Here is a 12,039-nt window from a genome sequence, read left to right on the forward strand (position 1 = left end):
GACTTTTCTATTCCACGTGGGCACCTTTCTTCTCATGCTGTGGAAAACAAAGAAATTTATGTAATTTGTAGAAATAGTGCTATCTCCTAGAGAATTTTTCATCTAGCTTGTGCATACCTAGGCTGTTCTATTTCTGAAGAATCTTAACACCACACAGCCACCCACTAGGTTCCTGTCTAAACTGGGAGTCATCCTGTCACTGTCTTTCTCTAATTTTAAACAATAGCAAGATGATAACTGAAGTTTTAGGAAAAGCTAAGCCTAATGTTGTTTTGTGCAGGACATACCTGTTGCTTCTTTGGGCTTATTAATACATGCTTGTTTGTATTTCCTGGTGGGCATTAACAAGGTGCCACCTAGCAGGTTGAGTCTGAAGGAATCACTTTGCCTATCTTCACATGACTCCATAATTGTGTAACTAGGTGGCTGAGGAGAGAGGTTTCCTTTGGTATAAACTATAATAAAAAATACTTATGTAGGCATAAAAATTGTCTTGTGTGCAGTATCAGGTGAAAAAATCAGCTAAAAATGTAAAGCACTGGAGAACATTCTAAATGTGATTCTTGCTGAATATTCTGCTTTACTTGCTTTTCTGTGTCTAAAAAGAGGAAAGGTAGCTTCAATAAGTAGAGCACCACTGTGCCATTTTCATTTGCTGTAAGATACTACAGCAGTGCTACCTTAGACTTGATAGAATTATGACTTATTTATTGTATTTAAATAATGCTTAGATAATCTTCTACTTACTTCTCTTTCCTTTCCTTTCAGATACTTGGCAGTCCTCGGCAGCTTTGTGATTTGGCAGGGCCCTGCTCTTCTGAGTCAGAATCCAAGAAGAGGTCTATTTCTAAAAGAAAGTCCCATCTGGATCTTCTCAAGCTGTAAGCTTTGTTTCCTCCTTTAGCCTCTTCTGTCTTAAACTCTTGCACACAGAGCACTTAAGCAGTTCAAGAGCATACCCAGTATAAACCAGGGTATCTGCCTGGTTAAATAAGCTCTGAGAATGGAGAAGGTGTAAAAGCTCTTGCTTGGTTTGTCATCAGTCTGGGCCTGTTTTTAAAGACATAGATAACTACCTTGTTGAGTTTGCCAAAATTCCCAAATATGTTGGTTTACAGCTGAAAATTTTTGAGTATGTGCCCTTAAACTTGCAGTAAAAGAAATGTGTGGTTTTTTTAGAGATATATTTTAAAGATGAAGTCAAAGGAGGTCATAGGAAATTTAAACATTGTCACATTGAGCAGGAAGGGTTCTCAGTTCTTATAAAGATCATATCGTGTACATAAGATCATTTTCAGGATACAGATGGCCTTTAAATTTAGTTCAGCTGAGTGTTGAGATTTTTTTTAGTTAAGTGCTTGTCTGTAGGAGAGGACATACTGTGCATGGTGGTATGAGTGCTTTACCTTGTTGGCACTCCCTTTACAGAATGACCATGTTTGCATGGGAGACTTAATAGTTTGTTCTTACACTAATTGTCTTTCTCAGGAATAACCTTAAAGGATAAGTTCACTTCTTTTTTGTTCCTGGTTATGGACAGATGGTGTTGAATGACAGTGACATGCTCACCATGCATGTTGCATTCATCACTTAAATAATCTCTGTGTTGATTGTAGTATCATGGATGGGATGACGGAAGCGTGCATCAAAGGTGGTATTGAAGCGTGCTATGCTTCAGTGTCCTGCGTCTTTGCCCTGCTTGGAGCGTTAGATGAGCTGAGCCAAGGGAGGGGTCTTAGTGAAGAGCAGATCCAGCTGCTGCTCCAGCGCTTGGAAGAATTGAAGGATGGGACCGAGACAAGCAGGGACTCCATGGAGATCAATGATGCTGACTTCAGGTGGCAGAGACGCATCCTGTCCTCAGAGAACCCTGCCTGGGAATCAGGAAATGAGAAGAGTCCTGATATCAGCATTAGCGTTACCACAGACACTGGTCAGACTACTTTGGAAGGCGATATGGGACAAACAACTCCAGAGGATAATCCAGAAAATCCAAAAAACTCCCTGCCATCTCCAGCTGGACATGAAAGCAAAGAGATTCATTATAGAGAACCAGAGTCAGAAACCATTGACCAGCCAGATGTTGTTCAAAGAAGCCACACCATAGTCTATCCAGATATAACTAACTTTTTATCAGTTGATTGCAAGACCCGGTCCTATGGATCCAGATACAGTGAAAGTAACTTCAGTGTAGATGACCAGGACCTTTCTAGGACTGAGTTTGATTCATGTGACCAGTATTCCATGGCAGCAGAAAAGGATTCGGGCAGGTCTGATGTCTCAGACATAGGCTCTGACAATTGTTCCCTGGCTGATGAGGAGCAGACCCCGCGGGATTGCCCGGGTCACAGGTCCTTACGCACTGCTGCTCTCTCTCTGAAGCTGCTGAAGAGCCAAGAAGCAGACCAGCACAGTGCACGGCTCTTCATCCAGTCACTTGAAGCACTTCTTCCTAGGCTTATAGCTCTTCCCAGCATAGAAGAAGTGGATGGAGCACTGCAGAGCTTCTCTTCAACATTCTGCTCAGGTTTGCAAGCAAATCTTTACTGTCTAACCAGCATGCACACTCTGACTGCACTGTACACAGATTCCCTTGTAGGATTTCATCTTCAGAGAACATACTCAGAATGAGGAGGTTTGGGCTTTACACCATACATTCCTCCACAGGAACATACTTCATTTAAGGCAAAGCAAATTTAGTATGCCGGCAGTGATCCAAAGGGAGGTAAATCCATTGACTCTTAACAGGCTCTAGATTATGTCCTGAATCAATAAAGAAATGGAGTTTGTTGTAGCAAGATACCTCTTTGGAGGTTTGTGAAGCTCTGTTGAGAAGCTTTGTGCATGGTGTCACTAAAGAGAGGTCGGGGTTGCACCTTAGCATGAGAGAGGTGTGGGACATCCCATCACCTGTTTGCAATGACATATAAGTAGCTTAGTACATCACTGCACTGTTATTATTAGTAATGCCAGCCTCACAAAGAGGGTAGTAACAATTCTGCAGCAGTAAGCTCTAGAAAGGATAGAGAAAGAGGGGGATTTGTCTTCACTCTTTTGTTTTTTATAATGTTGCTGTCTAATATGACAGGAAGTGCAAAGCTCAAAACCCAGACCAAGACAAAAATTAAGATCTGCCTATCTTCTGTTCTTTAATGATTAGAACAGTTGGGATCTCGACCTGTCAAACAAACAAAAAAAGTCATGCAAAGTCTAGTTTGTCCTGTTGATAGCATATTTAAAATGTGTGTAAATATATATTTTTAGAAGGATTTTGCTTTCCTGACAGTGGCCAAAATGAAAATGTTTGCTAAAATATATGTCTGTTTATTTAACTTACTTTACTGCGTTTGCCTTTCCTATTGCTCGTCTCCTAATCATTGCTTCATTCATTTATGCTCTCTCACACACATTAAACTCATGTAGAGTCAGAAGGGAGGACTCTTCCCATCATCATACAGCATAATTTAGATATGAAGCTGGGTGAATAAGATGATATTCTTGATATCCTGTTTAAATGCTACCCAAGTAAACCTTAACTCAGGAAGATCATAAATGGTATTCTTAAGAAACATTGGCTATTTTATATCACAGAAAGGAAATACCCTAAAAGGGGCACTAATGTGCACTACTTTCCTAATTGAGGGGCTCAAGAGCACCCTTTCTGTCACAGGGATTTCTTTTTTCCTGGAGAATAGTAATCTTGAGGTTATGATGAAAGACCAGTGCTAGACCTCTAGTTCATACCTTTGTGCACCTGTTTCCTTGTGCATGAATGAGTATGCCACTTCTTTTCCCTTTTGTCTGTAAAGTCTTTATAGAGTGCTTTTAAAGCTTTAGAAGATGTGTACCTAGGAGAATTCTACATTTTAAGGCTAAACATAGCTTTTCTTGGCATTCAGTATGAGTAATACAGTGAGAAAAGTGGAAGAATATAACTCAATTTTTGCATTAAATCCATTGTTTGTGGTTTGTATATCTTAAAAAAGATACCTAGTCTTGGGCTTAGATTATTGAGAGAGACCATTCACTTTTCTAAGAAAGCCACCGTGTGGCTAAATCTGTACTTTAAAAATGTACACCACGTTTCCAGATGGATTTTGTGAAGTACTTGTAAAAGACACCATTCAGTAAGGAATCGTGGAAGAATGGAGTTGCAAGTCACTGTATTAAGACAGCCTGGAGTTTTCATGAAGTTGTGGCTGTTGCAGGGTTGTACTTTTATGCTTTCGTAAGATCTGGGAAATTCCTGTTTCAGTTGGACACCTGGAATGAGACTCATTCCAGCTGAAACAGTCCCTTAACTTGGACCTCAGATCTTAAGCAAATGTCTATCAGTCCTCCCGAGGTGAGAACTTGTGCTCCTGTGTAGGTGAGAGAGCCATGAGTTTGAAAACCTTTAGAGAGAGAGACTTAGGAAATTTGAATCAAATGTCAGGGGGTGAGAAATCCCCTGGAGAGCTTCTGAGACACCAGTTTGATCTGCCTCTCTGAACAATGTGTAGGCCCTTACTTTAGGAGTCCTTGATTAGCACCAGCTGGTCAAGGCACTGATTAGATGATGAAGCTAGAGGGATTGATCCCATTCAAGATATACAACATTTATTCATGTATATACAACATTTATTCATGTATAATTCTTGAAAAATACATGGAGAAATTTGTCAGTTGGTTAAGATTTGAGTTGAGAAAAGACATAGATGCAATTCTGAGACCAGTCAGTACAGAAGCAGTATTTTTGTGTTTCTGGGAGACCTTATTTAACTGCTTTGTTTCATTTCTCAATTTTTCTTAAACTTTGGAAGAATAATACAATTCAGTATTTTTTCCTTCAAGCCAGGTCCTTATATAGATAGCATTTCAAAATTAGCATGTTTTCATAGGATTGAAAGGCAATGAATGGAGGTAGGAATTTAAGGCACTGCTGAGGTAAGCATGAAAAAGCTGTAGTCAGCTAAACAGAGTTGTAGTGAAATTAAAATTTGCAATTAAGTTGGTTAACTCTAAACTTAGGAGTAAGTTAGTTTTTATTCCATACTTTTTAGAGAGAAGGTTTTTATGCTGGTAGGTATAATCTTATCTTCTGTTTCTGTGATCTCAGCATCTCACAAATGCAGTTGTTTGTTTTCCCATATTTTAGAGGAAGTTAAGGAACATATTTTTCCCCAACACTTTTTAGTGCTCAAATACATGCCCTCAGCAGATTATTGACTTTTCTGTGCACTTCTACACCTTCCTTTTTAATTGCAATCTTGTATAGGAGGTTGCACATTTTTTTAAACATTTTGATGCAAAATAAAGTAGGCTTTTTTGTTTGGTTGGGATTTTTTGTTGTTGGGGTTTTTTGGTTTTTTGTTTTTTTTTTTTTTTTTACTTTTGCATACACCTCTGCCTTGAGGTTTTTATTACTCTAGCAGATTCTAGTCCCCTAGGTACATATTTAAGAGAGATAAGACAAAAAGCCAGTGGGAGATGAGATATCTACATCAATATCATGATCCTCCATCTGATAGAGTGTTAAGATGCCTCTTTGTTTTCAGTGATAAAGAAATCACTAGAACTACTGGCAGGGTACCTTCAAGGACATGGTTGCAGTTTTGGTACTAGGTAAAGTTGACATTCTGTTGACATTCACCATGAGAAATCTACCCCAAGCAATGTCAGCCTGTGTGGGTGTGGTTTGTGGCCAGCCCTATCACCCTTCTTCCGCAAAGGTTGCTCCCTTGAACAGATATTCATTTTTTAGACCCTCCCTGGAACAGTTACTCTCTTTCTAAATCCACCCTCAAACAGTTACTCACCTTATCCACGCCCCCAAAGTGACGACAGTGGAAAGTCCGAGAAGGCAGCAGCACAGAGCTTTCAAACCCTCACGAGGCAAGAAAAACATTTGCTTCTTTTCTGTGTGTGGATTTTTTTTTTTTACTGTTAATGGTTTGTTGTATTTTGTCTAAGAAGAGGTATGAGCTTTATGGTGGGAGGAATATATTCACAGTAAACCACTGCAGCCGTTAGCAAATGACGCAGCTTTGCTTCATCATGTAACTAACCTTGGAAGCTGGTTTTGTTCCATTTCAAACATTCCTGTAGTGTAAAGCTGACTTCTTAATATTCCCTAATTGACATTATATTAATGGATTTCACAGTTGATGTGAAAACCATGAAATACTGTGAGTTATGTGGGTGGATCTGGTATTTCTGGTTTTTTCATGGTTCAGACTACAGATCATGGGGATTCAATTAGATGTTGATCATACTTGATTGTTATTTTTCTACCAGTAGGTCAGCGATTTGACATCCATGGGAAGAAGGGATTGTGCCATTGAGCATGGTTGTAGGCTTCATACAAATAGTGTTTTCAGGACTAGTGAGTCCTTTCTGGTGGTTTCTGGGTCTGACAGAAGTGCAAGTGCTCAGCCATTTAGAAAGTAGGCCTTGTATGAAATAAATAGGGCTTGGAGTTGTAACTAGTTCCAGCCAGCTTGGCCCCAGATATTTGTCCACGTACCTCTAGGCCATGGAGAGAATGATGATTATGGATTGAATTGTAAGGTGTGGAGCACTCCAGGTCCCCATCCAGCAAATGATTTTACTAGAATGTGTTTACTGAGGGGCTAAAAGGGCTGTTAATCTCATTAGCACCATTTGGTGCAGTGTATTTTCATTTAAGTACACAGGCTTTGGGTCTGCTTCTTTCCACCTCACTTTTCCAGTTAGCATTGCAGATGTATCCTGCCCTTTGCTTTATACATGACAGTCATCCCAGTAAATGCTGGTGCTCCTTGCTTATTTCAAATATAGCACGTTGTTTTGCTGGACTGTGACTGGAGTGTTCAGTTTGTCTTGCATTCTAGATGAACTACTTATTTTTCTATTCCCTACTCTAGTATGTTTAGTAGAGCAATTTCTACTGATGATTCATTAACTATTCTAGCAATCTGTTGCTGCCAAAATGCTAGGGATAGTTTCTGATATTTTTTCCAGGAAAAATCTGTGTAAAATATGAGAGCTCACATGGTGTTTTTGTTAGGTATGATGCACTCACCAGGATTTGAGGGAAACCTAAATTTCAACTTCCAGACTCTGATGAATGCAGACAGTCTCTACGTGGTATCACATTACACTTTGCTGCTCAACCTAAAATTGGCAAACTCAGATTACTACAGGAAGAAGCCTGCCCAAGCCCCCGTGTTACTGGTGAGTTGGGGAATATGGGATCATTGTTTTTAAAAAATGAAAATTTATTTTGCTTCCTTTCACATAAACCAGCCCACACATAAAACCTTCAGGCTGCTTGCTAAGTGGAGAAATAGTAATTGCAAATGAAGCTTTCTCCAAGCTGCTTATGAATCTTGCATGATAAGTGTCGTGCATCTGAATTACTCTGTGATTTGGTGGGAAGGAATGCTGCTTACTGATTGTCATTAAGGTCGCTGTCATTTTGATGGTTAAGCTATTTTCAGAATAGATTAGCATCATGTGATATGGCAAGTATTGTCTCTTGACAATGTGCATGAACATGTGTTTATCTTGCAACTGGTTTTTTTTGCCAAATACTTAATTTGAATTTCTGTAGATGAAGACATGAGAAGTTAAAGTAAAAAATAAGTAGGTCTTAGTAATGTGAAATTATAATTTTTGTTACACCTGGAATTCCTCCACTTCTTGCTTCCTTCTAGCTTTGAAAACATGGATCCATGTTTTTCAACATAGTTGCCCAAGAGACATTTTTTCAGTTTTCTGAAAAACAAACAAAAAAATAGTTTATATATGAAATATATGTAAAAAATAAAAAAGGTGTCAAAATGTATAATTATTGCTGAACTTCCAGTGTATGGGAATTTATAATCTATATAAATCTCTAAACCAAATGGAGTTTAACATCATCCTTAGTTCTGGTGTGTTCTGCAGCAGATCAGGTGCAGATCTGTGATTCATGACATTCTCTAGAGGATTCAGTGTGCACAACAGGCCTGAGCATGACCAAAGTATTCTTAGAGATCATTCTGACAAGTAATTGGAGACCAGTTCATCTGTGATGACTGTTCAATGCAGGAAGGCCCAGTTGTTGGGCAGGCCTCGTTAGGTGCTACAACTTCTTTTAATTGGACTTGAGATCCTACTCCCACCTCATGGAAATAGTGAGAGATCAGCATGTCCCATTGTCACTGTGCAAAAACTGTGATTCTGATTTGCATCTTGCATTAACTGCAGTAGGAGAGGGGAGAGCTGCTGATGTTCATGTCAGAGACAGACACAGAAGGATCTGGACAGGCTGGGCTGATGGGGCTTGGCGACTTGTCTGAGGGTCAATGAGGTAAAGTGTCAGATCCTTCCCTTGGGTCACAAGAACCCAGTGTGGCACTACAGGCTGGGGCAGAGTGGCTGGGAAGCTGCCTGGGGGAAAAAGACCTGGGAGTGTTTATGAGCCAACTGAACGTGAGCCAGTGTGGGCTCAGGTGACCAAGACAGTGTGGGCCTGTTATCAGGAATAGTGTGGCCAGCAGGACCAGGGCAGGAATTGTCCTTCTACTGGTGAGGCTGCACCTCAGTTCCTGTGTTCAGTCTTGGACTCCCAGTACAAGAAGGACATTGAGGTCCTGGAGAGAGTCCAGAGAAGGGCAACAAAGCTGGTCAAGGGTCTAGAGACCACATCCTATGAGGAGTGGCTGAGGGAGCTTCCACTTTGTTTAGCCTGGAGGAAAGGAGGTTCAGAGCAGAGCTTCTCATTGTCTACAACTCCCTGAAGGAGGGTGTAGTGAGGTGAGGGTAGAACTCTTCTCCCAGGTAACAAGTGACAGGACTAGAGGAAATGATCCCAAGTTGTGCCAGGGAAGGTTTAGATTAGATACCAGGAAATTTCTTTTCATGGACGGGTTTGTAAGGAAGAAGAACAAATGCCCCTGGAAGCATTCAAAAACATGTGGGTATGGCACTTCAGGGCATGGTTTAATGGTGAATGTGGTGATGGTGCTGTGCTGCCAGTTGGACTTGATGATCTTAAAGATATTTTCCAATCTTAACAATTCTAAGATTGCAATGCTCAGTTAATTATTTTATAACTTAATTTCTACTTCTGAAATCCCTTACTCAGAAGTAGATCTGGAGGCTGATGCTGTAGGGCTTACACTGTTGTCTTACATTTGGCTTTTACGGGTCTCTGCAGAAGGAGTTCATGAAGCAGGTCCAGTCCAGTGGAGTGTTGATGGTATTTTCCCAGGCGTGGGTTGAAGAACTGTACCACCAGGTACTAGAAAGGAACATGCTAGGGGAAGCTGGATACTGGGGAAGCCCTGAGGAGCACAGCCTTCCACTTATCAGCATGCTGACAGGTCAGTACAATATTATGGTGGCAAGACTAACTTCCAAATGTGTCTAAAACAAGCTACAATGACAAGCTACAACACTGCTTTATTGCATTACATACAGAACAGCATGTCATCATGCAATATGTGGTGTCTCATGGATTTATCAGTTGAGAAGGATCCAGACCTAGCTGTGGCAGGTATTTAAGTGCTTGATTTGGCTCATCAGAGTGGTTCTGAAGCATAGGTTTAAAAAAAATTCAAAACTGTCGCTGGGAGACAGGGAGAGTAGTTTTTTTTCACTGAACCAAAACATGTCTTATTTCTGTTACCTTCAATTGTGGTAGAGTTGAGACTTGTTAATGATTAGCTGTTTTCTTGATGTCACAGCAGAGCCATTTCAGTATGCCTGCAGTGAAGTACAAATATAAATAGTGGCATCTGATCCTGGAAGCCTTCCACAGATTAGACTCCCCTTGGTTTAGGCTTGAGCTATGCCAGGGATATGCCAAATGGCACTAGAGAGAAGCTGAAAACCTGGAGCACAAGTGCTTACAAACAATCTTTAGCTTCATTTGAGGGGAAAAAATCAAATTGTATCAGCTGAAAGACAGGAGGATGGGTATGATACTGTATTGATATAAAATGCACTGTCTGCTTTAATGTGTCTGTAATTAAAATAGTGTATGCAGGGAAAACAATAGCTTCAGCTGAGCCAATAAGTGGTGATCAAAGGCCACTGTTCTGAAAGTTTTTTGCTTGTTATATTGAGCTTAGTGTTGCTTTTAACTACTGAGCTGGTAAGAGGGAAGAAACACGTGGAAAAAATGCTACACAGATGTGGAGATGGGGCTTGTTAGAAAGGAAATCAACATGGTGTCCCTAACATTAAATTCTGTGTGAGAAATGGCACTTTAGTTGTGTTGGAGAAAGGGTTGTATTTCTTTTGTTGAGATTGAGCATACACAGATCTACTAAAAATCACATTTAGGAAATAGGATCTCAGTGCATCTTGAGGACTCAGACTGAGGTCTGAAAACATCTAAATACAGGACTTAGCAAGATTTGAAATATTATACTAAGAAGTGCAGAGATTTAAGTGTGTGGTAAGTTCTGAACTGTAATACCTTGAAATCTCTACTGGAAGTTCTGTTCATTGTGTACTTGAAGAGGGGGGAGAGCAGCTTGTGAGAGTGGGATGTCTCCCCTGTTCAACAAAACATTGGTTATACTTGGCAAAGCTTAAGGTGCCACAGTTCATGTTTATACCAAGGCTTTAGAAGGCTGCCAAAAAGAGTAACAAAAAAATCACACCTGAGAAGTCAGGAATGCTAATACATAGTGGAGCACAGAGCCAGTAAGATGTGCTTTCCTCATGCCATCTGTGTGGCAAACAGTAATCTGACGTTTTTTAATATTCTGGCAGACATCGACGGCTTGGGCAGCAGTGCAATCGGCGGCCAATTGATGGCATCTGCTTCAGCTCAATCTCCTCTTTCCCAGAACCGGAAGACAGATGATTCTGTTGTTGCAGGTACTGAGACTGTAATAAAAGTACAAGTGTGTTATCCAGCAGTGGGTTGTTATGTACCAAAAGCATATGCAGATAAATAGTGTAGAATAACAGTTTAAAAAGAAAGTATATCAGTACACGGTACATATGAATTGGCAGTTCAGCCTGCAGGGGACAAATGTGACTTGGCTTTTTACCACTAATGATAAAGCTTCTGTTGTGCCATTTTCTTGTAGTAGTAGTATTAATGTTTTTTCCACTTTAGGAATTGCTTTTGCCCGATACATTTTAATTGGCTGTTGGAAGAACCTGATTGATACTTTGTCCACCCCGCTGACTGGCCGCATGGCAGGCAGCTCCAAGGGGCTGGCCTTCATCTTGGGAGCAGAAGGAGCCAAAGAGCAGAACCAGAAGGAGAAGGACTCCATCTGCGTGAGCCTGGATGGACTAAGGAGAGCAGCCCGGCTGAGCTGTGCTCTAGGTAAGGCTGCATGGGGGAATCTCATGGCAGATTCACAGAATGGGATGGTAACTTTCCTTGAAGGAATTTGGGAGAAGGAAATGCAGCATCCTGCTCCACTTTTGAATAGGAACATGGATGGTTGCAATACGCATAGAGTGCCCTACAGTATAAGCATATCTCGCCAACTTTTCTTGATCCTACTTCTTGTTGAGGTTGTATGGGACTGGGGAGGAAATGTTGGCCATAGAGTAATTGTGTTGTTGCTTTACAGGAGTTGCTGCCAACTGTGCATCTGCTCTTGCCCAAATGTCTGCGGCCTCCTGTGTCCAAGAAGAGAAAGAAGAAAAAGAAATCCAAGAACCCAGTGATGCTATAGCTCAAGGTAACTACATGATTGAATTAACCTACCTCATCTTACATTGCCTGTGAAGCTGCAACTGGAAAGCACTTTGCCACACATAAGTGGCATTTCCCTCTGTTGTTCTGTTGTACACCACTTGCTTGCAGGCACATAGGACGTGTGTCTTCAGTGCATGCCTAAGTTCTTAACATTATGTCCCACTAATTACATTCTACATGGAACTTATATCAGTGGAACAATGCATAAGCCAGCAGCATTTTTCAATGTGCTTTTTAAACCTTGTGAGGCCAGTGCAACCAGAGAGCATCAGAGAAACAGTTATTTGGGGATTTTTGTGTGTTGCGTGGTAATGTAAACTGAGTTTGCATCGCTCTCCCTGTGTGGTTTATGTATCCTTGAT

At 40.7% G+C, this 12,039-nt stretch overlaps 1 protein-coding gene across 1 annotated transcript in view; it reads left to right on the forward strand.

Annotated features, from left to right (window-relative positions):
• The window catches only part of ARFGEF3 (ARFGEF family member 3), a 95,599-nt gene that overhangs the window by 42,973 nt on the left and 40,587 nt on the right, over positions 1-12,039 (forward strand). Inside the window, exons 11-17 of the mRNA XM_058802443.1 lie at positions 769-881; positions 1,617-2,527; positions 7,028-7,194; positions 9,164-9,329; positions 10,729-10,836; positions 11,081-11,296; positions 11,550-11,660. Of these exons, the coding sequence (XP_058658426.1) occupies positions 769-881; positions 1,617-2,527; positions 7,028-7,194; positions 9,164-9,329; positions 10,729-10,836; positions 11,081-11,296; positions 11,550-11,660 (1,792 nt within the window). The remainder of the gene's footprint in view (positions 1-768; positions 882-1,616; positions 2,528-7,027; positions 7,195-9,163; positions 9,330-10,728; positions 10,837-11,080; positions 11,297-11,549; positions 11,661-12,039) is intronic.

The sequence above is a fragment of the Ammospiza caudacuta genome, chromosome 3, assembly GCF_027887145.1.
Source record: "Ammospiza caudacuta isolate bAmmCau1 chromosome 3, bAmmCau1.pri, whole genome shotgun sequence".
Taxonomy (NCBI): Eukaryota; Metazoa; Chordata; class Aves; order Passeriformes; family Passerellidae; genus Ammospiza; species Ammospiza caudacuta.